The 26,650-nt window shown below is 42.8% G+C and overlaps 2 protein-coding genes across 2 annotated transcripts in view; both read left to right on the top strand.

The window, feature by feature from the left end:
* The window catches only part of LOC132143631 (microtubule-associated protein 9-like), a 105,394-nt gene extending 97,415 nt beyond the window's left edge, over nucleotides 1-7,979 (top strand). Inside the window, exons 12-13 of the transcript XR_009434267.1 lie at nucleotides 7,730-7,868; nucleotides 7,946-7,979. The gene's annotated coding sequence lies outside the window, so the exon portion shown is untranslated. The remainder of the gene's footprint in view (nucleotides 1-7,729; nucleotides 7,869-7,945) is intronic.
* Nucleotides 7,980-12,437: 4,458 nt separating this feature from the next.
* Nucleotides 12,438-14,025, top strand: fgg (fibrinogen gamma chain). The gene is made up of 4 exons (XM_059553367.1): nucleotides 12,438-12,491; nucleotides 12,613-12,854; nucleotides 13,380-13,645; nucleotides 13,829-14,025. Exons 1-4 carry the CDS (start codon nucleotides 12,438-12,440, stop codon nucleotides 14,008-14,010), a joined length of 744 nt encoding a protein of 247 aa, XP_059409350.1. The 3' UTR covers nucleotides 14,011-14,025.
* Nucleotides 14,026-26,650: the final 12,625 nt, after the last annotated feature.

Below are 26,650 nucleotides of genomic sequence, written 5' to 3'. Positions count from 1 at the left end.
GGTGGAGTGAGGGATGGTTCCATGCAGGCTGGGTGAAGACGTCAGAGGAGGAAGGTGAACCACACACACGCACACTGGGGATCTGGAACTTCAGAGAATCACTGGAGAGAGGTAAGTAGAAGAAGAGTTAGTCCTTAGAGTTAGCATACAGGTAAAACCTTGTCGCGAACGAGACCGGACATCGATTGAGTGCGTGTATGTGGTTTTTATGGTGCTGAGGTTATTGGGTGGTGATGAGGATCAGGTGGATGTGCTTAGTATTCCAGTGAGGGCATGCATAGTGATTGCGTGGAGGTGGAACCTGGCGTGTTTGTAACACTGATAAGCGAGGTATACACTGATTGGCCAGCTATCCAGTGCGTTGTGGATGGCTGAATACCTCAAGCATGTGATGGAAATGTTCACCCATTAATATACTGTGATGCCTTGTATCTTAACATACTGTGTGATGCCTGGCGCGACATGACAAAAACAATAAAACAGATTATATACAAAGCATTTGTTGCATCCAGTGGTGACATATAGAGCTGAAGATCTTTGCCCGAACCCGATGGGACCCGAAGAGTTTGGTCGGTTGGGGCTTAATTTATATCATCTTCACCAAAGAAGCTCATCAGCTTCACCAAATCGATCTGAATCATTTTAAATGGTTCGCGTCTCCAATACGCATTAATCCACAAATGAGTTAAGCTGTTAACTTTTATAATGTGGCTGACACTCCCTCTGAGTTAAAACAAACCAATATCCTGGAGTAATTCATGTACTCAAACAGTACAGTGACTGAACTGCTGTGAAGAGAGAACTGAAGAGCCGAGCCAGATAACGAACAATAGACTGACTCGTTCATGAGGCAAAAGAGCTGTATGTGTGCACACATTGGAATAATGTCAGGCTGTTAACGGGTTCGGGCTTTTAAAAAGCTGTCAATCAAAATGTACTTGTCGTGCTCGGGTCGAAACCTATCGGGCTCGGGTCCTGTCAGGCCTAACTTTTATGGCCCGATTACAGCTCTAGTGACATAATTACTGATTATAATAACTTATACTGTCTTTTTACATGTTGCATATTGCGCTGCATAAACATAAAGCCATGTCTGGAGAAATTACAAACAGGCTGAGTGAGCAGCATCCGCCGGCCTAGACTGAGGAATGGCCAGTGGGCTGAGTGAGGGGCAGCCGGTGGGCTTGAGAATGGTGCGGCTGATGCATTTGGAGAAGGAGCGGCTGGCGGGCAACCCTGCTGGACTTTGTCCACGGTGAAATCCAATCCGGTGATTCACAGCGCGAAGTTGATGTATTTCCTCAGCGACCAGCACGGTCAGTTCCAGGCATGATGAAGTGGATATCGTCCTCTTTTGAAAGACTAAACAAAGTAGTTTCGCTTTCACAGTGAGACACACACCATCTCCACAACTGCAGTGGCGGCAGCAACAATACTACGGCGAGAACCAAAGTTACTCCTCCTTTCGTTGCTTGAACATTTGTGCGGCGTTATGCAAACTTCACACATTGTGACGTAGACAGAAGGGAGCAGGTTAGAACAAGCCATTTTAGGAGGCTGTGGTTGACTCTTAACTCTTATAAAGAATATTTCTTCTGATTTGAGACTTTAGTCTTTGTAACTTTACAGATCTTCTTTATGCACCAAGAGCTTGTAACACTCCAAAGAGAAAGGAAAAATTGAAATCGCATCATATGACCCCTTTAAGTGAAAAGCTGCATTTTTGTAATAAACAAATCCATCAAGGCATTTTTAAAGTCATTTTTGGCCAAAATATCAGTCCATAATCCATAATAATGCATACTCCAGTGTAAAAGTCCCCTGTTTTCCTCAAGTGATATAATGCTACATTTCTCAAAATCTGTTCTGAAAAAGAAATAATTTCATCTACAATCTTAACGGTACAATTTGTAAGATATTTGCAGTAAAATATCCAAAAACCACTAGGCTAGTGTTATATATTTTGTCCAGCTGATTGCTAACAATATCTCTAATGTTTTCAACTACTTGTAAATCATGAGAAAATTCCCATTCTAAACAGTGACACAGGGCAGTGCAGTCACCTGTCAATGACGTTACCCTTTGTTACCGCCTTTACTGATGTAGAAACCATATGACAACAGTGTCATGGACAAATGCGGAAGTAGTGTCTATTGTCCAGCAAACCACTAGCTTGTTTCAAGCAGTTCCTTATTTACTTCTTGCACGTTTTATGGTGGATTGTGTTACTTATTTATGGAACATAATTACTATTTACTGTCTGCCTCTGGTTCTGTCAACAAGGACAGCTCCCGTAAACGTAAGCGTATGGGCCAACCAAACGACCCAAGAAGGGTTTGGGACAAGAGGAAAGAAAGAGCGAGGACCAGTATTGGTGTTGCATTTTCTAGATGGAGAGAGCTTTGCGACAAACTTCAACTAGAAAGAGATGCTGATCTCGGTTGTGTTTTACTCGTCAGGTTAGTTGTTTTGATTCATATCTTTACAGAAAATGTATGCTATTATATCGATCAACAAGATTAGTATTATGGGGCATACACGCCAAACAAGGGGGCATTGCGTCTGATCGCGTCTTTGCATTGACTTTGTATGTAATCTACTCGTTAGCGTCATCAAGCCAAGCGGTTGTTATTGTTTTGGTAGTGCGCCCTCTAATGGCAGGTCCTACAAACTGTACCTTTAAATTGACTGAGAGTAAACTTTCAGTAAATTTTCATTTATGAGCAAACTATTCCTTTAAGCATGAGCATAACATTATTTAAACATAATTTTAAATCAGCCGTATTTCAGCACACAAAGTCTGCCTATATGGATACATTGTTGACTTTGTGGAAGACTGCTGCCAGTTGAGTTGACAAACTGGGAGATGTGAAGGTATCTGTAATAAAGTAATCACAAGGTCTAAAGTATATGGACAGATGGTAACATCAGGGAGGGTTCCATAAATCTTTTAAGGTATCTGTAGCTGATTATAGATCAGCTTTGTTTTTTCTTGTTGAGCTAAAACTGGACATGTGTCATCGCACCTAAAACAGATTTAAAGGTGATGTATGTTTAGTGTTATTACTACAGGCTGTTTGCTTTGATAACTCTTCATTTAAGCAGATTTCATTAAAGGAACACTCCACTGTTTTTGAAATTAGGCTAATTTTCCAACTCCCCTTAGAGTTAAACAGTTTTACCATTTTTGAATCCATTCAGCTGATCTCCGGGTCTGGCGGTAGTACTTTTAGCTTAGATAGGTAATTGAATCTGATTAGACCATTAGCATCTCGCTCAAATTTGACCAAACAGTTACAATACTTTTCCTATTTAAAGCTTGACTCTTCTGTAGTTACATCGTGTACTAAGATCGACAGAAAATGGAAAGTTGCGATTTTCTTGGCTGATATGGCTAGAAACTATATTCTCATTCCGGTGTAATAATCAGGGAACTTGGCTGCCGTACCATGGGTGCAGTGATATTACGCAGCATCTCATGATAGTCCCCAACTAGTTTGTGCATTTTTGTGTATTTTGTGTTTGTGCAGGTGGCCGATCACAGCGCACTGGATAGCTGGCCAATCAGAGCACACCTCGCTTTTCAGAATGATGAGCTTTGTAAAAAACTATGCGTTTCAGAAAGGCGGGGCATAGAGGAGAAACAATAGTTTACATTATGTGGAAAATAATGTGTTTTTTGAACCTTAAACCACATAAACACATTTCATTACACCAAATACACAAAATAATGTTATTTTTAGCAACATCATATGACCCCTTTAAAATATCAGTGGAAAAAAATAGAGTGGAGAATGGAGATGCATTATATAAAAATATGTACGCATTTGTGATCACGTTCAGTGTCTTCTGTCTAAATTACATTGTTTACTCATTTGTAAAAGGCTTTTGTGTAGCATAAATAATTATTATGAAATCACTATGGTGACTTTCAAAGCCATTTATTTTGTGTTGAATATTTTGCAGCTGGGCTCAACAGGCAGTCTAAGGTCAGAAGGGCAGATGTGAAACTCTGGTCATTGCAGAACCACACTTGAAGTGATGGCCGCTGAACTTACACTGCCCTCGCTTCCCACTTACAAATTCAATATGATCATATTTACAGGATGCCAGATAAGAGTACTCTTGAGAAATGCACTATACTTAACTGTTATGTTTTAACACTTATGTTTTTGTGCATTCATTTATTTTTATTTTTTCTCATTGCTAGTTTCTTCCAATCATTTTTACAAACTTTTGAAGAGAATCTTGTAGAAAATTAGCTCAAAAGGGAAATGTATATAAATAAGTACAATAAATTATGATTAATTACAATTATTCAGTCTAATGAACAATTGTGTGTTTGTGTGTGATTGGTCCAAATGCTACAACCTTGATGAAAAAGAGGATCAGCAGAGTGCCTTAATGTTGAGAACTGAGTAGTAGAGGACTTCAGTAAATTAATCAGAGGAGACCTGAGTACTGTTTAGCATGATGCACATAAAAATTTAACATTTTCAATGAGAAGCATTATATATCTATATTTTTAACATTGTAGAGCCTGAAATAATAATTAGAAACGTCAAATTCAAGAAAAATAGCTCTTATAGCATGAAACAGGAGAATACTGAGCACTTCAAATTTATTAAGAAAACCCCAAATAAGCATACATATTCAATTTGGTGCAGCTGCTGTTATATTTATTTGGCTAAAAAGTAAGATGAAACTCTGATTATTCTTGAAATGTAATGAGTGAACTCTTTATAATAGCAGATCAGATGGTTTACAAAAAATGCAATTTATGAACAAAGTTCATCCGCTTACCCCCAGATCATCCAAGATGAGGGTGACTTTGTTTCTTCAGTAGAACACAAACAGAGATTTTGAACTCAACCATTGCAGTCTATTAGTCTTATAATGGAAGTGGATGGGAATCACGACTTTAGGAGTCTAAAAGCATACACAAACAAAACCAAATTAAACACTGAGGCTCATGATGATACATTGATGTGCAAAGACACAAAACCATTGGCCTGTGGAAGAAACTGAACAGTATTTATATATTTTTTTACCTCTGATTTTCACCGCAATGTCCTTCAATATCTCTCAAATGAACCATTGACACTCTATCTACAATCTCAATTAGAAGTGTCAATGCTCCATTTGAGCGATAGGTGGCGGTAATGCACTTATAAGTCTGTGATCTGCCGTAAAGAAAGAAGAAGAGGAAGATGGGTCAGGTGCCTGCTGTTGAAAAAAACGTACTCAGAATGCACTCAGGCCTGACAGTTCAGACATTAAAAATCAGAGAACAATATAAATACTGTTCAGTTTCTTAACAGACCGATTGTTTTGTGTCTTCACACATTAATTGTCTATGCGGTCTTGAGCCGCAGTGTTTAATTTGGTTTTGTTTGTGTATGTTTTTGGGCTCACAAAGCCATGATTCCCATTTACTTCCATTATAAGAGTGATTGACTGCAAGGGTTTGAGTTCAAAACCTCTGTTTGTGTTCTACTGAAGAAACAAAGTTACCTACATCTTGGATGCCCTGGGGGTAAGCAGATAAACATCAAATTTTCATTTTCGGGTGAACTATCCCTTTAATGCTCACATTTTAAAATAAATTTTTCAAAAACATATATAAACTACAGTAAGTTGCTTCAGACTAGTAATTGTTTATCTTGAAATATATATATATATATATATATATATATATATATATATATATATATATATATATATATAGGTTGTATACCAGCCATTTTTTCTAAATGCACTTGCAAACATTTCTGAAGCTGTGTTCAGCTAATCCATCCTGTTCCATGTATGTAAAGGCCCCATGTAAACCACTTCATTTGTACACTTTAAAATATTATAGTTGTTTGGATCTTGATAGGGTATTGCTGAGCTACTGTTTAGCTCTACACCACAAGGTCTAATAATCCTCACAATACAATATTTCTATACAAGATAATAAAATCCACAAACATATTAATGAGGAAGGTCTGGTAGCTTTACTTACTTTATTGTGGTATATATACAAGATGAGAGATCTCAGTTCAGGTCTTTTTACTAAATAACCGCAAAATGACCTACGACTTTCCATTTCAGTACAGTTTAGACGTCAACGACCTCCCATGATCGCTTCAATGGTGGTGACATTTCTTATCTTTTGTTTGGGAGACTTGTGAAATGGAAGCAGCTCTCCATCTGGTTTTTAGAGAGGTTCAGGCAGAGTTCAGAGTTTTTTGAGTTCACAGATGGTGAAGTTGACTCTCAGGTCAGCCATGCCTTATATCTGTCGTCTACCATGTTCAATATGGTTTCACACCATAAAATCAGATCACAGCCTGGCCACAATAATTATGTTATTGGCAGAGTCAGGGCTCCATGATACACCTAAGCAGAAAATAAACAGAATGAAGAAACCTTCTTGTGGACTTTTGTCGAAATATAAAATAAAGAATGTCAGTCTCTAGACCCACTGCCCCAGTAAACTCATCTCATTTGCTATTTGTAAATCCAGAGTGAAAGAAGCTTTAATTCCAGGTGCTACTTGGGTCAACTCTTTGGATTAGCTTTCTTTTTTCTTTTTAAGCCTTTTATTCACAGACACTGAATCCAGCACACATACACACACACACACACACACACACACACACACACACACACACACACACACACACACACACACACACACACACACACATATATATATATATATATATATATATATATATATATATATATATATATATATAAATAAACAGAACTTTCAAATTTAGACCAGTCTTGTTTCAGATGTCCTTTACTGATACCAATGTTTAAGAAGAAAAACAGAGCTGGCCTTTGCTTGACTCACTGAATCTTGTTTATCACTAATTGTTTATAAGAGTTTAATCTTTTTCAAAGGCAGCTGGATGTCTGTCACCAAACCCTTCATGCAGCAATACTTCTGTGAGTAAAACAGTAACATTCATTTAAGCATATAGGTTCCAGGCTTCTTTGATAAATATGTGTTTATTTCTATTAGAAAACCAAAAAAAAAAAAAAACAATCCAACAACAACAACAACAACTGTGTTTTGCATAAACGTTTAGTGTTCAAATTTAGATTTTCTGTTGTGATATAATTTAAAAAAATATATTTTTAGGCCATGGGGCCCCTGAGAATTCAAGTCCTGTCTGAACACTAAACAGTTTCTGGTTCATTCAGTTCTGCATTGAGACAATGATGCTTATTTTGTAATGAAGCTGAATCATTTCTGCTTAAACCTTCTCCCACCCCTAAATCCGGAACCCACTTTAGCTTAGTGAAACGAATTAATTTTACCCATTTATTTGATTGTCAAATATAAGTAATATTTTTAACAGTTGCTGATGTGTGTATTGCTTCTCTGGTAACAAAGATCAGGACCATGTTATACTTTTGATGTGCAACATCCCCTAGTGGTTAAGTTGGTAAAAACATTTTCAAAGTCGATCACCTTTGGTACTGGTGTTTGTGGCCCTGAAATCAGACAAGTATTGAGCAACAGTATTAATATTCAAAGCAATTAAATATTTACTAGTAATATTTTATAGATTGTCTCATGCCCATTTATGTATGTTCATTACCATGTTCTCAGCATTAAATGGACATGTTGATCAATCTCTGTTAATTTACGGTTAGATTTGAGTCACACAGTGAGTAAGAGGGGGTGGAGCTCTTATATGTATACTGGACCGTTATCACCATCTCTGAGCAGGACCTTGATCGGATAAATATCCTGCAGCAGTCAGCAGTCACTCACAATCTCAAGGGACCAGACTGATTGCAGGTCCAACATGGCCTCCTTCATGCATGTGACTGTTTCCATCCTGCTGCTGTCCACATTAACATCAGTGGTGAGCAACATAAAAGTGTTATTTTATTTTAATATTTTTTTTAACTAATTGTCTTTTCTCCCTTTTATTGTCTTAAGCAAATGAGAGGGGACAGTTCACCAGCACATGATATATGTAACCTTAATGATGGGTTTGTAAGTATAGACTGCCTGCTTTGGTTAACATATTTTAATTTTAAGAAGCTTCATGGTCAGTCACTATTTTAACATTAACATTCCATTCTCTCTTCCTCAGGGGATATACTGCCCAACCACATGTGGAGTTGCTGATTACCTACAGAGAAACATGCCTGATATGGACAGACAGTTGGGTCAAATGGAACAGGACTTGGAGGATATCGCCAACCTTACCAGAGGAGCACAGGACAAAAAATTTGATGCAAAATACGTACAGGTATTTACAGTAGTCTTGGAAGATCTCATTCAAATTTTTTTTTTTTAAGTGTTTAAACTATAATTTTAAAGGTTATTTATTTATTTATTTATTTATTTATTTATTTATTTTACACTAATTAGTAATTCAAAAATTAAGATTACGCGAGTGACATTTCATGACCTAAAATTATCTTTTATTTTAAGACACTTATTGACTTTGACACACAGTCATGAGGGTCTGAGGTGGTCTTCTCTAATATATCATTTTCAGGGGGTGGGGGGTAGTTCTGCAAGTTGGTCACACCACAAGACCATAGAAGAAAACAATAAGATAATATACTTTAAATATTATTTTATTATTTTAATGAGGCTTCTTCATTATGATATCAGAACAGTTGTTTCACCATTAACTTTTTATACCTCCCAAAACATGTTAAAATTAATTTTAAAACAGAAAGAAAAGCCTTTGTACGCGATTTGAGAAGAGTATTCTCGCTCAGGAAGATCAAATATAGTGAGCATTTTTGTTCTTTTTTATACCACTTATATATGGTCATAGCTTAATAAATGTAATTAGGCTATATACATTTAAAGCCTTTTTTAAAATATTCCTGTTTTCTTTTTTCCTCCCCAGTCAACTGCAGTCAATCCTACAGGCTAATGAGAAAAGAATAACCGATTTGAAACAGATGTCTGTCCAGCTGGACCAGATGTGCAAAGAGCCCTGCAAAGACACTGTGGAGATTCAGACAGTCACAGGCAAAGGTAAACACTCTTCTGTAGAGTTGCACTCATGCACACTCGCAGCACACACACATAACACCAGGTTGACACTACGTTTACAGTGCGTATGCGGTGTGTATTTTTTCCATGCTCATGTTTAAGCCCAATTTATACTTCTGCATCGAACCTATGCTGTAGCTACGCCGTAGGCTATATGTAGTACGCTGTAGCCTGATGTCCACCTCTTCAAAAATCTAACAGCGCTTCAATTCTACGGGGACTGCAAGCACTGTGATTGGTCCGCCAGAACCCCTCCCTCCATGTGTACTTTAATATATTTAAATGTTACACCTTCTTATATAAAATTAAAAAAGCAAGGAACAAGTGTGTTATTATTTATTATACTAAATAGTAGATTTCTACAACAAACAATGTTGATCTGCCATAGTACAAGTCCTTGTGTAGATTGAAATAATAATAATAATAATCTTCTCCTGTTCCATTGTTGTCTCCTTTTGTAGTTTTAAATAATGATTTAATGATTTGATATTTATCTGCCACCGTCACGGCTATAATGCTTCTCTGACGAGCTGCTTCTTCTTTGGCTTTTGCCATGGTCTGCGGGTTACACCAGCAACATGCCCGAGGACACTGCAGATTAGCAGTTTGCATGTGTACTGCACATCGACGTGGACAACGACGCAGAAGTATAAATGAAAACTGACGCATAGCCTACGCCGTAGGTCCACTATAGTAGTTTCCACTGACATGTAGTGAGTGCAGCAGAAGCGAGCATTTTCAATTAATTCCTATGGAAGTTAAGCTTAATAAACTCTCGCGCGGTGTATTATGAGATTGAAAGCGGTGCAGAGAAAGCATTGACAGTGGCTGAGAGCATCAAAAAGATTGAGGATTCCTCGACTTTCTCTGCATTCCATTCAGAAGGGCTCATCCCTATGCCCTAGTCCCTTCAAAGTGTTTACTCTGCAGAGTGAGAGCTTAGAAGGGTTGAAGGGTGTAGGGGACCAAACCACTCTTTCTTGAAGTGCCCTTCTGTGTCATCATCATGTGCCCACACGGAGGCACCGTCATCATGCAAATAATCTGCGCAAAGGATCATGGGAGCCCAAAGTGTCCATCAGTTGTACCCTCCGAAATCCTTCATTCCGAAGGGCCCTTTGAAGCAGCCCTTTGGTTTGGAATGACCCTTCAATATGGTGGCCATGACTGTTTTCACTTCAAAGTGCCCTTCAGAGGGCAATATATCCCATTTGTAAAGCACTGTGTAATGATATAAACCTTAATAATCATCGGGAAGAAGGAGGCGGGAACCGGCGGACAATCAAAACGAAACTTTAATAATTCAAAATAAACACAAAACAGCGCACCAGCCCCTCACGGACGACTGGTGCGCTCAAATAAAAACCAAAACACAACTAAAAGCCCAGGCCTGGTCCTCTCTCGTCCTTCACTGTCGTCGCTCCAGTTTTATATCCTTCCATCTCCTATGTGGGACTCGAGACCGGCAGTGGGTCGCAGGTGTCCCTGATTTGCCCAATCATTGCCGGCCTCACTCCTTGTTGCCACGTCCCTCGGCCCCGCCCCACTCGCCACACACTGTTTATGTAAATGTTGAGCAAAAAACACCGGGTGACAACCAGTCGCTGTGAAAGGAAGAAAATGAAACATAAACAGGGGTTTTCAGAGGCGTTCTCCGCCCTAAATTTGACATGCTCCAAAGCAGTGACATTGTAACGTTGCTAGCACTTTTTCTGCAGATTTGACAATGTAGTGGGAACCCACCGTAATGTATTAAGGTGTTCACTGCACACGGTTGCGGTCCAACAGTGCGTTCCAGGAGCGGTGCGTCTGCAGCAGTGCAGAGATCGTTTCAGCTGCATGCGCCAAATTAAAGTGACAGCGCATTGTTTGCAGTAATTTTTTGTTGCTAACAAAATGCTAAATGGGACTACATGGCGCCATCGGAGACGTTAAACGTCATTACTCCAAACAGTTTATCTCTGGGTTTGTAAGGTAAACTATTATGTGAACTCAGGTAAACTATTATTAACTATTATGCTGTAGTTTAATCTTACCATATCCAAAAACTTGCTCACTCTGCTGTTATTTAATAAATTAAATGCATTTGAATTTTACTGAATAGTACATGGAGACACGATTTTTATTAAAATATTCCTATTATCAAGGTTTTATTGACTTTTAATGCACCTTATTTCGAAATTTACAGAAGTATGTGCTTTCGTATGTCCTTTATTTATGATTATTTAATTTATTCACTATACTATTTATTATTAATGTCTCATTTCAATTTTAGTTTGGCTCTAGTTTTGTATTTAATCCAGTTTATTTGAAAAGATTCATGTAGCATGGATTAAAATTAATATTCAGTGTAAACCCTTTTCACTGAACACATTAAAAATAAGTTTGAAAAGTTGTGGGAAGCGTGGTGGTGGTGACCACCACATCCACATACGAAGTGACGTCATAGTTCCCCCACTCTGTTAAAGTCTACTGTGTTTCTCAGTCAAAACATAGGCTATGGCTTTTGGTCTAGTTTTAAAGGAATGGAGCACTTTTCAATAAACAAGTCAATCATAGACGGCACTCGTGGAGGAAGGGGAAAAAAATTAATGAACCACAGGATTGCTTGTAATGAAGATTTAAATGCAAAATTAAAGGCAGTAGAGCTGACTGTTTCTGTCAATGGTAAGTTTTAATGGTTGTGATAACATTAGAAAAGTAGTTTAAACGGTATGCCACTTGCTTGAGCAACTAAATATATAAATCTAGAAGTAGGCCTAAATGCATAAGTAAAAAGCATTGAATAATGGGTTTCTTATATTTATTGTGTTTAAACACATCTATAAAATATTGTATTACTACACTGTGTTAGAAAAGAATCACAGTGCTAAAAAAAGCATTTCAAGTAACAATGTTTGGATTTGAAATCAAAATAACGGATAAATATTGTGTTTGTAGTAAACATCCATGGATCAGGAGTAGACTCCTGTGTGAAAGCACAATGAGTCTGTGCTGCTTCTGCACCGCTTACCAAGTGGTACACACATGGACTGCATATCCACTGCAAACAGAGTATGTGTGAACTTGGTCTAAAAGGCCACCTAACATATAGCTCATGATCAACAATCAAATATTTAGGTGAGATAAATATATATTTTTGAAAAAGTTTTTAAAACAATTAATTGTAGTTTTCATTTTAATAAATAATTGAATAATGTATTTTATCAAATTATTTATTTATTTATTTATTAATTCATTTGTCTTTAGCCATTTATCTGAGAGTAATAATAATTTGAAAATATAAAGAAATTATCATATCAGCCATTTTGGTATCAGTACATTACTAAGAAAAAAAGAAGCCTCTTGTGCTGGTTGATGCTAGCTCAAATCCTGCTCAGACAAGAGCAAGTAAGAACAGTATGTTGGTGCCATGACCCAGATGGGAGTGAGGTTTAGGGAGGGTGAGTATAATGTAGTCCAGCTAGTAAGAGCTGTTTAGGTGAACTTCACTACCCTGCCATCAAGATGTCAATAAAGACTGACTATGATCTTTAACGTCCTTGTTATGCTACTTGTTCGAAAACCGCTCAGAACTGTGTTAGTAGAAGCAATTACAAAGGTGTTGCAGCTTTATTGATCAAAATTCATTGTATGTTTTTCAGAGACGTGATGGCAGTGTTGACTTCAACAAAAAATGGATTCAGTATAAGGAAGGTTTTGGGTACCTCTCACCAGATGACAGAACAGAGTTCTGGCTGGGGAATGAGAAGATTTATCTGCTGTCTGTTCAGTCAAGTGTGCCTTATGTACTGAGAATTGAGATGGTCGATTGGGATGGCAACAAAAAGTAATTAACCATGGAAAAATGATTTCCTTACTCTCACACACATTTCTACCTAATATTGTACAATTTTAGGTTTTAATTTCACAAATGGAGCTCACAAATCACCTATTTTTACGTTCCCACACTTGGTAGACCAGGAGTGCCCAATCCTCTTCCTTCCTGCAAAGTGCATCTCCAACCATAATTAAATACACCCGGACCTGCTAATTATTATCTTCAGGAACACTTGCAGAAAATATTCACTGGGAATCCATGACCTTGGCGTTTTCTAGCACCATGCTCTATGACTTGAGTTATGGATGCGTTTGGTGTTAAACCTGAGCAAGAATTATCCATGACGTCCCAAAGCAGAAGTTTTCCTTATCTGCTGTCACCAAACAGAACTTTGCTCTGCAAACAAAATTGATTCTTACCAATTCACACTGCATAACATTTTCAGTCAGATCAAACATGCTGCTGAACATCAGGGCGCACAATAATCAACAGGAGTGTTTGTCTTAAATTTATGTTGTTAAACTTGTTTCTTAGGAATGCCGACTACGCCACTTTCAAACTTGGACCAGAAATTGATTCGTACCGTTTGACCTATTTAGATAACTTTGGTAGAGATGCTGGTGATGCCTTTGATGGTTATGACTTTGGTGATGATCCCAGTGACAAATTCTACACATCTCACAATGGCATGCAGTTCAGTACACCTGACAAAGACAACGAAAACTTTGCCTTTCAGGAAGGGTCTGGCTGGTGGATGAACCGCTGCCATGCTGCTCATCTCAATGGAAAATACTACCAGGGTAAGCCATTCTGACTTCGCAAATTCAGTCTATACACTCTCAGAAAAGAAAGGTACAAAAGCTGTCACTGGGGTGGTACCTTTTGAAAAGGTACTGCCCCAATGACAGCTTTTGTATCTTTTTCTGATAGTGTACTATACATGCAGGAGTCTCTTTGCTGAAGTATTATTTCTGTCTTCACAGGTGGCAAGTACACAGAGAAGGACACACAGAATGGATATGACAATGGCATTATCTGGGCCACATGGCACAGTCGCTGGAATTCTCTGAAGGAGACCACCATGAAGATCTTTCCGATCAACAGAATCTCAACCGATGGTCAACATAGTGGTGCCAAGCAGTTTGGAGGCCTGGGAGACATATAAAGACCTCACCAAAGCTCCCCACATTGTTCTGAGCTATCATTTTGTTATTTTGAAGCTAAAAGTACATGACATGGGCAAGGCATTTTCAAGTGAGTGTAAACATCTGTCTATTGGTTTCTGGCATTTTCCATTTTACACCTATTAATTCTGGAAAAGTTATTGGGGTCTTTTTTTATTTATTTTATTAATGATCATACTGCAACTGGTCTAACATATTGCATTGTCAATGAATGAATAAAATTCCCTGTCTTTTGTAAATGAAAGGTATTCTGTAGTCCTCTTTACTTAATTATTGTGAGAACTGGCAATGAGACCTTCATAAATTTGGTAAACTGGGTAACACTTTATTTTAATGTGTACTTGTTACACAGGTTACATTTAGAAATAGCTATAGTAATAAATTGGGCATAACTTATGCATACCCTAAACCTATAGTAAGTAAATTAATGAAGCAAATTTTCTGGTTACAAAAGTAAATAAAACCATAAGAAAAGGTATTTATTCTGTTTCCTGCATTTTATTTGCCTACTAGCACAATTCCTTACAATCTGATAGATCAAACTAGTAAAATAGAAGTGAGAAACATTATTATGATAAAAGTTTATTTTTAAGGATTTTTATTATAAAAATATATAAACATCCACCCCATTAAAAATGTGAGAGTGGGAGTGTGTCAGGTTTCATGTGGTTGTGTAAACATCTGTTTAGCAGTTGTGGACCACATGGTCCGTAAGTCAATATTGCCCCACTATCATGATATAACATTGCCATGGGGGTTATCTGCACTCCAAGTTTCATGATGTAAGAGGATTTCATAATCTGTACTGTGGTGCATTAATCAAATACAAAGCCAGCTATTTCGATACAGCAAAGTGCCTTCTTGTTAGTACTGTATTTTTACCCCATGTATTTATTTATTCACGTGCAAAATGGATAGATGATAAGTGTTATATTTCCCCCAAAAAATGATGTAACATTATCTTTAAATTAAAATGTATGGACATTTTTTGTCATTGATTTAAAGTAATATTTTACCCCACAAAATTACAAATTTATGAAAATCTTTAGCCATTCAAAAATTTAGATTTTGTTTCTTAAAATTTAGTTTGTTTCTTCATTGGAACAGATTTGTAGAAATGTAGCATTACATGACTTGCTCACCAATGGATGCTCTACAGAGAGTGGGTGACATCAGAAATGATAGTTGAAACAGCTGATAAAAACAAATCCATCATTAACATGAATTTACTTTAAACCTTTGTTAAAATATGGGTCTATTTATATGCTTTCTCCAGTGAAAAATTTGTCCCATCTGAATCAGGAGAGAAATCAGAAGCACAATCTCATTCTGATGGCACCCATTCACTGCAGAGGATACAGTGGTGAGCAGGGATGTAATGCTAAATTTCTTTATATCTGTTACCATAATAATAATAATAATAATAATACATCTTGGATTCTTAGTACATTTTCCTTTTTGGGTGAAATATTTCTTTAATAGCAGTTAGTTTTTGTATCTAATCTATAATGAGTGCATCAGCAGAGTTGTACCTGTAGTTTTTGTCAGAAATATTGCTGTATTGGAAACTTTATCATCTGTTGATTTTTGCTCATCATATTAAGGGTAATCTGTCAGGTCAATCATCATTTTTAATTATTAGGGAAGATGTGAAATTGTGAATGATTATATCTAAACTTTTCTACATATCTCGTTCAAAATTGTCCTATTCAGGGTCCTAATCAGGGTCACAGCATGGCAGGGATGCCGGGGCTAGTCCTAGCCTTTTGGCCCATAGGTAGGGAATCACCTCCTGTTCAGGCAAAAACTTGCCCCTGTTTAAAGTTTTATGGATCCAATTATTCATTATTAACCCTGTGAAGCCTGGCATACTCTAACTCTACCAGTTTAGACACACCTTTCTATTCAATGTTTTTTTTTTATTATTATTATTGTTGTTGTTTTCAAACTGTATATTAATACTGAAGGTATTAAAATTATGACAGACCAAATACGGAATTATGTAGTCAACAAAAATGTGTTAACCCAGAATATATTTATATTTTCAATTCTTCAAAGTAGCCATCTTTTTCTGTGATGAAAGTTTGCACACTCTTGACATTCTCTTTTAGTCAGCCTCATGTGGAAGGCACCTGGAATATTTGTCCAACAATCTTGAAGGAGTTTTTCTTTCCCGACCATTTTGTCTTTCGAAAGACTAAAATAGTCATGGCTGATAGACAATATAAGACTTTGTGTATAAGAATGAGTAAGCTGTTTGTTGTTAGGATGACAAAAAGATTTAAAAGTTTAGGCTGGTCTAGAGCCTTGGGCCGGGCTTCGGGACAATTTTCACTTTATAGTTCTGACGCGGGCCGGGCCTCGGGCCATTTTTAGACTTCTCCTTATTTTTATAATTTAGACATCCATCAAGTAGTGATGAAAAAATGGCCACGCTGGTGGAAACAACACGAGACCATGCTATGCGACTGTCAAGAGCGGCTCAACAGTGTTTATTGTCCCACAGCGGCAGTGCAGGCGAACAGTTCCGCGTTCAAATGCAAGCAATAGGCTTAAGCTTGCCGCAAAGCATTGGCAAAAGTAAATACCATAAATGAGTCAGGGGGAAATAGGAAGGAGATATTTGAATTATTTACTAATAAATAGTGAGTCGGTGTCGCAAGGTTGAAGTTGCCGATCATGACTCGCCACCTCTTCATCAACACGCCTTTAGAGAGAAGTACATCTTTACGGATTATGATTATAATGAAAAAAAAATTCTGTTCGATTTGTTTTATTTTGTTAGGTAGTCAAGCTTTCTATAGATATATTTGTCATGTCTATGAGGCATGTATTAACTGAGTTTCAGTTCATTTTTGTGAAGCGCTCCTTTTCAATACGAAACAACAGAAATCGCCTCATGATTATTTTTTTATTTTATAAAAGCACAATGTTTTGTTGATATTGTGAGTGCACCCAAATAAAAGTAGAGCCTTTACAGCTACAAATGATGTATTACGCTTACCTTTATGAGCAAAAATTACGGCGTATCAAACTATTGGATATAGCGCACATTTATCTTAACGTTTAAACATGCTCGAACTGTTTTATATATATAGATTTTATTTCAGGCAAGTCGTGATGATTTGAGAAGGCTAAATTGATCAAACATAGGCTCACTGTCTGGCACTGGCCACTTGGCCATTAAAAAAAACTAAAACTTATATTTAATGAACAAAAAAATGGTCCAAACGTTTTTCTAAATTAAATTAATAAAAAAATAAATAAACAAAATATAATCACTTTGCCATTACATAAAAAACTAAATTATTTTAATAGCTGAAACAGTAGTATTAGCTGTTTTGGGAAAAGGGCGGAAAAAGACGGGCTCGGGCTGGTAATTCTGATAAGATGTCTGACATTGTCCGGGCTAGGGCCTGAGCATCTCGGGAGAGGGCTTAAATTTGAGGCCCATGCAGGGGTCTAGGCTGGTTTACCTCAGTGGTCCAACAGCACTTGTCAATGTCAAAATTATCAAGATGGCCAATCAAATCAAAGAATGTGGGTCTTACTGTCATTGTCACAATGCAACAGGAGTTTGTGGAAAGATGTAAGTAGCCTACTGTATTAGAAAACTGGTTTACGATAGAAATGTTTAGCAACTGACAGTAATAGACAATTTAGTGATGCAAACTACTCAACCTTTTATGAAATTTCACCGTTTTAAATTGAAAATATGCGATAGGCTAATGATTCACGTAAATCATAAATAAATGTGACAATAGATGTTTGTGTAATCACATACGAATACGAAAGTGAGATTGCACATATTAAAATAAAATTTACTTCAGGAGTTCAGATGCAAAAGCCTCAAAGTGGTGTTTGACATTTTCTTCTAAAAATTAGCATTTTATCAGGCTCCCATGTGTATGTTCAGTAATTGCACTTTAATGGCAATGAATAGTTTCTTTTCTTTCCCATTAAAGTAAAATAACCGAACATAAACATAGAAACATGATAAAATAATGTTAAAGAAAATGTTGGATGCCACTTAGAGGCTTTTGCATTGGAACTCTTCATATAGATGTCAGGGATACACAGGATTCAGTTGCAGGTAACAAAAAGTTTATTTAGCCCTCACTGGGCAAACAGGGAAAACAAAAGAATGATCACTCCACAGGGCCAAAAAAAAACCTCTCAGCAGGGACCGGTCCTAGCGTCTTCTGTGACGCAACGTCAAAGTCACATCAACCAGAGCGTCATTGGGGATGCAACGTCAAAGTCACACTGATCTGAGAGTCCTTGGGACACAGCGTCGAAGGCCCACCAAACTCCCTGAATGAGATGATAGAGTGCAGAGAGTAGCTGGAGTCAAGTCTAGGGGGATCCCAAAAGAAAAGAGATGCAAGGACCGGAGGCAGGACCAGTCTAGTCTGACAGGAAGAGAGGGAACAGTTCCAGACAAAAACAAAAATCAAAAAACACTTGGAGCCTAAAACAACATAACAAGGCAGGACTAGGCAAACAAGACAAGACGGTCACCAGCGAAGCATTAAACAACTTACAACAGTCTGACAAAAGACAGAGCATGAGGGGAACTAAAATAGAGGAGAGCTAATGAGGAAAGAGTGGCTACAGGTGTGACAGAACACAGAGAATTAAGGATAACGAGTGGGAGGGGGAAGAAACGTACTCGGTTACTAAACGTAACCTCGGTTCTCTCTAGAAGAGCGAACGAGTACTGCGTCTTAGCTAAGACGCTACGGGAAAAGTCTCTTTTCACGAAATACTGAAGCAAAAAATTATCCTTAATTTTGTATTTTTGTAAAGCGCATTTGCAGCAGTACACAGCCATAGGCGAGATGGCTCGTTCGCTCATTGGCTTGTTCTGCGGCAACTGCACAGCCTATCGAGCGTGACCTATCTTACGCAATACTGCCCATATAACAGTCGGCAGCGCATTGCGCTCATGAACTCAGAATTCCCCTCAGGGCCCTGATTCGACTATACCGACAGCAGCCTTGCTTGCAAGGCGGGAACCTCCAGGTTATAGAACCTGATAAGGCCCAACCTGCCACCATACATATATCCTGCAAGGAGATCCCAGTAGACCACGCCCACGACGAGGCGACGCCTCTTGTGGAGTGTGCTCTGACGCCCAACGGGCACTGAAGGCCCCTGGAAGCGTAAGCTAATGCTATGGCGTCAACTATCCATCTGGATAGAGTCTGTCTCGAAACAGCCATTCCCTTGGAACGTCCACCGAATGAGACAAACAGCTGCTCCGTCTGCCAAAAGGCAGCAGAGCGATACACATAAGCTCTTAAAACCCTGACAGGGCAAAGAAGACTCGAGTCTCTATCCTCTCCTGACACCGGCAGGGCAGACAGGGCAATAACCTGAGCCCGAAACGGCGTGTTAAGGGATTTCGGCACATAACCGTGCCTAGGTTTGAGTATTACCCTTGAGTCATTAGGCCCAAACTCCAAGCACGACTGGCTCACCGAGAGTGCGTGCAAATCACCCACACGCTTCACCGAAGCGAGAGCCAACAAGAATACTGTCTTGAACGACAGATGCTGAAGGCTAACCGATTGGATAGGCTCAAAAGGGGGACCCTTCATGGCCTCCAAAACCGCCGCGAGGTCCCACATAGGGACTGACGGAGGTCTGGAAGGATTCAGCCTCCTAGCTCCTCTGAGGAACCAGATGACCAAATCATTCCTTCCTATTGACTGACCGAGCGCTGTTTCAGAAAACGCTGCGATGGCCGCCACATAAACTTTGAGCGTGGATGGGGCTCTGCCCTAATCCAACAGCTCCGGTAGGAAGGAGAGAACCTCCGTCACCTCACAACTAAGGGGTGAATATCCTCGAGCTGTGCACCAGCTGGAGAACACCGACCACTTCGAGGCATACAGACGTCGTGTCGACGGAGCTCTAGTCTGAGTGATGGTATTTAGCACTCCCACTGCGAGATCAGCGGGTAACCGTTGAGCGCCCACACATGGAGGGACCACAACTCCAGTTGAGGGTGCCAAATCGAGCCCCTGACCTGCGAGAGGAGGTCCCTCCTCAACGGTACTGGCCACGGGGCGACATCTGCTAACTGCATCAAATCTGGGAACCATGGTTGGTTCTTCCAAAGAGGTGCTTCAAGCTGTATTGAACATCTCGTTTCTCTCACCCGTTCTATCACCTGCGGAAGGAGGGAGACGGGAGGGAAAGCATAAAGCGGGCAGCACGGCCATTCCCGTGACAGCGCGCTTTCGTTCTTGGAAAAGAACGCGGGGCAGTGAGCGTTTTCGTGGGATGCGAAGAGGTCCACCTCCGCCCTGCCAAATCTCTCCCACAACAGCCGGACTGTTTGCGGGTGTAGAGACCATTCGCCCGTAGGAACATTGCCTCTGGACAGCCTGTCTGGACCCAGATTCTGTAGCCCAGGCACATGCACTGCTCTCAGCGAACGCACGTTGCGCTGAGCCCAAACCAGGAGGCTTTCCACCATCCTGTACAGGTTTCGGGACCCGAGACCACCCTGGCGATTTATGTAGGACACCACAGACATGTTGTCCGAACGGACTAAGACGTGGTGATCCTTGATTTGGGGACAAAAGCACATCAGCGCGTTCTCCACTGCTAGCATTTCCAGACAGTTGATATGATGGAGCTTTTCCCGTTCTGACCATAGGCCAAAGGACTGCCCTCGAGCAGCGCTCCCCATCCCGAAGTGGAGGCGTCCGTTGACACCATCTTCACATTCGGGGAAGTCCCCAGGCTTACACCTGATCGGTACCAGCCGTTCGCTGTCCAAGGTGCCAGAGCTGTGACACAGCTCTGATTGACCTTGAGATGCAGCCGGCCAGACTCCCACGCTCTGCGCAGCACCCGCGCCTTCAGCCAGAACTGCAGGGGGCGCATGCGGAGCAGGCCCAGCTGCAGAGCCGGAGATGCTGAGGCCATGAGGCCCAGCATCTTCTGACAGTGTTTGAGCGACACGGTCGCGCCGCAGCGGAAAGAACTCACTGCGCGCTGAATGCCCATCATGCGCTGTGGTGACAGCCGCGCCGTCATGGAACACGAGTTCAGAACTATACCCAAAAACAGAATTGTCTGACTGGGGTTCAGCGAACTCTTCGCCCAATTGACACTGAGGCCGAGCTTCTCGAGGTGATCGAGTAAAAAGGCCCTGTGGTCCACGAGCTCCGCTCGTGATCGGGCCAGACCCAGCCAGTCGTCCAAATAATTCAGCACTCGCATGCCTCTGAGTCTGAGAGGAGCGAGCGCTGCATCCATGCACCTCGTAAACGTACGAGGAGCCACGGACAAGCCGAACGGCAGGACTGCAAACTGGTATGCCTGGCCCTCGAAGGCGAATCTCAAATATCGCCTGTGGTTTGACGCTATCTGTATTTGAAAATACGCGTCCTTCAGATCTATTGACATGAACCAGTCCCCTCTGCGAATCTGCGCGAGGAGCTTCCTGGTCGTAAGCATTTTGAAACTGGATTTCGTCAATGCCTTGTTCAGCTGTCTTAGATCCAGTATGGGCCTGAGACCCCCGTCTCTCTTGGGCACCAGAAAGTATCTGCTGTACAGCCCCCCCTCGCTTTGAGCTTGAGACACAGGCTCTACAGCCCCTTTGCTCAACAGTTTTGATATTTCGGCCCGAAGTATGTGTGCTACTTCTGTTTTGACCGTAGTTTCGACGCGCGCTGAAAAGCGCGGAGGGCGTCGAAAAAAATGTAGCGAGTAGCCTCTCTTTATAATGCCTAGCACCCAATCCGAAACCCCTGGAAGCGCTGACCATGCATCTGCATGAATGGCTAAGGGCTGGATGCGAAGCGCGCTCTGTTGACTGGGCAACGGCGGCGCTCGGGTGTGCTGCGCATTTGAGGCGGGGAACGTGCTGATCACAGTGGGCAGATCGCTCCTCCTCGACCCCGTCCCGGCGCTTAACCGACTGGGGGAAGGCTGAGCAGGTCCCGTGGGACTCGATATGTCTGCGAGTAACTGTGGGCTGCATATGTGCACATTTACCACTTTCAACTCGCTGTCTGCCTGTGCAGAGCGTACGTGCATGGGCCTCGTTTTTACATTTTTACTCGGTTACTAAACGTAACCTCGGTTCTCTCTAGAAGAGCGAACGAGTACTGCGTCTTAGCTAAGACGCTACGGGAAAAGTCTCTTTTCACGAAATACTGAAGCAAAAAATTATCCTTAATTTTGTATTTTTGTAAAGCGCATTTGCAGCAGTACACAGCCATAGGCGAGATGGCTCGTTCGCTCATTGGCTTGTTCTGCGGCAACTGCACAGCCTATCGAGCGTGACCTATCTTACGCAATACTGCCCATATAACAGTCGGCAGCGCATTGCGCTCATGAACTCAGAATTCCCCTCAGGGCCCTGATTCGACTATACCGACAGCAGCCTTGCTTGCAAGGCGGGAACCTCCAGGTTATAGAACCTGATAAGGCCCAACCTGCCACCATACATATATCCTGCAAGGAGATCCCAGTAGACCACGCCCACGACGAGGCGACGCCTCTTGTGGAGTGTGCTCTGACGCCCAACGGGCACTGAAGGCCCCTGGAAGCGTAAGCTAATGCTATGGCGTCAACTATCCATCTGGATAGAGTCTGTCTCGAAACAGCCATTCCCTTGGAACGTCCACCGAATGAGACAAACAGCTGCTCCGTCTGCCAAAAGGCAGCAGAGCGATACACATAAGCTCTTAAAACCCTGACAGGGCAAAGAAGACTCGAGTCTCTATCCTCTCCTGACACCGGCAGGGCAGACAGGGCAATAACCTGAGCCCGAAACGGCGTGTTAAGGGATTTCGGCACATAACCGTGCCTAGGTTTGAGTATTACCCTTGAGTCATTAGGCCCAAACTCCAAGCACGACTGGCTCACCGAGAGTGCGTGCAAATCACCCACACGCTTCACCGAAGCGAGAGCCAACAAGAATACTGTCTTGAACGACAGATGCTGAAGGCTAACCGATTGGATAGGCTCAAAAGGGGGACCCTTCATGGCCTCCAAAACCGCCGCGAGGTCCCACATAGGGACTGACGGAGGTCTGGAAGGATTCAGCCTCCTAGCTCCTCTGAGGAACCAGATGACCAAATCATTCCTTCCTATTGACTGACCGAGCGCTGTTTCAGAAAACGCTGCGATGGCCGCCACATAAACTTTGAGCGTGGATGGGGCTCTGCCCTAATCCAACAGCTCCGGTAGGAAGGAGAGAACCTCCGTCACCTCACAACTAAGGGGTGAATATCCTCGAGCTGTGCACCAGCTGGAGAACACCGACCACTTCGAGGCATACAGACGTCGTGTCGACGGAGCTCTAGTCTGAGTGATGGTATTTAGCACTCCCACTGCGAGATCAGCGGGTAACCGTTGAGCGCCCACACATGGAGGGACCACAACTCCAGTTGAGGGTGCCAAATCGAGCCCCTGACCTGCGAGAGGAGGTCCCTCCTCAACGGTACTGGCCACGGGGCGACATCTGCTAACTGCATCAAATCTGGGAACCATGGTTGGTTCTTCCAAAGAGGTGCTTCAAGCTGTATTGAACATCTCGTTTCTCTCACCCGTTCTATCACCTGCGGAAGGAGGGAGACGGGAGGGAAAGCATAAAGCGGGCAGCACGGCCATTCCCGTGACAGCGCGCTTTCGTTCTTGGAAAAGAACGCGGGGCAGTGAGCGTTTTCGTGGGATGCGAAGAGGTCCACCTCCGCCCTGCCAAATCTCTCCCACAACAGCCGGACTGTTTGCGGGTGTAGAGACCATTCGCCCGTAGGAACATTGCCTCTGGACAGCCTGTCTGGACCCAGATTCTGTAGCCCAGGCACATGCACTGCTCTCAGCGAACGCACGTTGCGCTGAGCCCAAACCAGGAGGCTTTCCACCATCCTGTACAGGTTTCGGGACCCGAGACCACCCTGGCGATTTATGTAGGACACCACAGACATGTTGTCCGAACGGACTAAGACGTGGTGATCCTTGATTTGGGGACAAAAGCACATCAGCGCGTTCTCCACTGCTAGCATTTCCAGACAGTTGATATGATGGAGCTTTTCCCGTTCTGACCATAGGCCAAAGGACTGCCCTCGAGCAGCGCTCCCCATCCCGAAGTGGAGGCGTCCGTTGACACCATCTTCACATTCGGGGAAGTCCCCAGGCTTACACCTGATCGGTACCAGCCGTTCGCTGTCCAAGGTGCCAGAGCTGTGACACAGCTCTGATTGACCTTGAGATGCAGCCGGCCAGACTCCCACGCTCTGCGCAGCACCCGCGCCTTCAGCCAGAACTGCAGGGGGCGCATGCGGAGCAGGCCCAGCTGCAGAGCCGGAGATGCTGAGGCCATGAGGCCCAGCATCTTCTGACAGTGTTTGAGCGACACGGTCGCGCCGCAGCGGAAAGAACTCACTGCGCGCTGAATGCCCATCATGCGCTGTGGTGACAGCCGCGCCGTCATGGAACACGAGTTCAGAACTATACCCAAAAACAGAATTGTCTGACTGGGGTTCAGCGAACTCTTCGCCCAATTGACACTGAGGCCGAGCTTCTCGAGGTGATCGAGTAAAAAGGCCCTGTGGTCCACGAGCTCCGCTCGTGATCGGGCCAGACCCAGCCAGTCGTCCAAATAATTCAGCACTCGCATGCCTCTGAGTCTGAGAGGAGCGAGCGCTGCATCCATGCACCTCGTAAACGTACGAGGAGCCACGGACAAGCCGAACGGCAGGACTGCAAACTGGTATGCCTGGCCCTCGAAGGCGAATCTCAAATATCGCCTGTGGTTTGACGCTATCTGTATTTGAAAATACGCGTCCTTCAGATCTATTGACATGAACCAGTCCCCTCTGCGAATCTGCGCGAGGAGCTTCCTGGTCGTAAGCATTTTGAAACTGGATTTCGTCAATGCCTTGTTCAGCTGTCTTAGATCCAGTATGGGCCTGAGACCCCCGTCTCTCTTGGGCACCAGAAAGTATCTGCTGTACAGCCCCCCCTCGCTTTGAGCTTGAGACACAGGCTCTACAGCCCCTTTGCTCAACAGTTTTGATATTTCGGCCCGAAGTATGTGTGCTACTTCTGTTTTGACCGTAGTTTCGACGCGCGCTGAAAAGCGCGGAGGGCGTCGAAAAAAATGTAGCGAGTAGCCTCTCTTTATAATGCCTAGCACCCAATCCGAAACCCCTGGAAGCGCTGACCATGCATCTGCATGAATGGCTAAGGGCTGGATGCGAAGCGCGCTCTGTTGACTGGGCAACGGCGGCGCTCGGGTGTGCTGCGCATTTGAGGCGGGGAACGTGCTGATCACAGTGGGCAGATCGCTCCTCCTCGACCCCGTCCCGGCGCTTAACCGACTGGGGGAAGGCTGAGCAGGTCCCGTGGGACTCGATATGTCTGCGAGTAACTGTGGGCTGCATATGTGCACATTTACCACTTTCAACTCGCTGTCTGCCTGTGCAGAGCGTACGTGCATGGGCCTCGTTTTTACAGAAGCCACGCGCCTTATGTGACATAGTGTATGTGGGCACTGGGGCGTGGGCACGTTTACTATGCGGCGCGCTCGACCGATCTGTGTCGATCTTATGTGCGCGAGCCCTGTGTGCAGGGCTGTGCTTATATGTGGAGATGGGCACTGAGGAGTGGGCATCGTCACTACATTTATAGCACCATCGGCCGTGGCTGGAACACCAGAAAAAACACTCTTTTCGTGAAACATCTGGGTAGCCGTGATAACGGCTTTTGTGTGCAGGCAAGCGGGCACTCGTGCAGGCTTGCGCATTGCAGAAGACACTGAGGCAGTCACAACTCTTGGAACTGCAACAGCAGCGCGCTTGGGTGAGAGCTCGGCCGCAGCGGAACTCGTACACCGGCGCTTTCCCAGCAGTGCTAGGATGTTTTCGTGGCTTCTGGCTTCACCGCAATCCTCTGCCGCGGCTCCCCCGGCGCGGGGCGACGGCTTGAAGAGCGAGACCGGGGTCCCGAGCTGCGTTGCTGACGCTGTCGCGATGACGCAGTTGGAGGCGGTGGGCGTGACTGAGAGCTCTGTGGGGCTGGTCTAGAGCAGCTAGCTGCAGAACCGGAGCGCTTCGGCAAGAAGTGCTTGAACACCTGCGAAGCTTTCTGGTCCTCTGCGAATCTCTCCACAAACTCGTTGACAGATGATCCGAAGAGGCCAGCAGGAGTCAGCGGCGCGTCGAGGAACGCAGCGCGCTCAGACTCCTTGATGTCAGAAAGCGTCAGCCCCAAATGCCTCTCAGCCACCGTAGCGGAAGCCATAACCCGTCCCATGGCCTGTGCAGCAGACTTAGTAGCGCGGAGGGAGAGATCCGAAGCACTCCTCAGATCCGCGAGACAGATTGCTTCAGGTCCCATCTCATCCAGCTTGCGGAGGAGATCGCCCTGGAAAATCTGCAGCGTGGCCATGGTGTAGCGCAGACGCAGCCTGCCCAGCAGCAGAGAAGATCTGTTTTTAGCACCGTCCAGTGTGGAGAATGCTGGCGAAACAGATGAACGGATTCTCGCCGAAAATGGAGCGTTCCAAGCTTCTTCGTGAAGCTCAGGAAGAAAGGGGGCGTGCTTTGAGCTTGCAGAAGAACGCTCATCCGGGAGATAGCTACCATC

The sequence above is a fragment of the Carassius carassius genome, chromosome 7, assembly GCF_963082965.1.
Source record: "Carassius carassius chromosome 7, fCarCar2.1, whole genome shotgun sequence".
In the NCBI taxonomy this organism is placed as follows: domain Eukaryota; kingdom Metazoa; phylum Chordata; class Actinopteri; order Cypriniformes; family Cyprinidae; genus Carassius; species Carassius carassius.
The sequence above is the reverse complement of the archived record's forward strand: the minus strand, read 5'-3'. Positions and strand labels throughout refer to the sequence as shown.

Bases quoted from the DNA above. Each gene is read 5' to 3' on its own strand.
- fgg (XM_059553367.1), top strand. From the start codon at position 12,438: ATGACCCAGATGGGAGTGAGGTTTAGGGAGGGTGAGTATAATGTAGTC. The intron at 12,492-12,612 runs GTAAGAGCTGTT...CTGTGTTAGTAG, and splicing joins AGTATAATGTAGTCCAGCTA to AAGCAATTACAAAGGTGTTG. The intron at 13,646-13,828 runs GTAAGCCATTCT...CTGTCTTCACAG, and splicing joins CAATGGAAAATACTACCAGG to GTGGCAAGTACACAGAGAAG.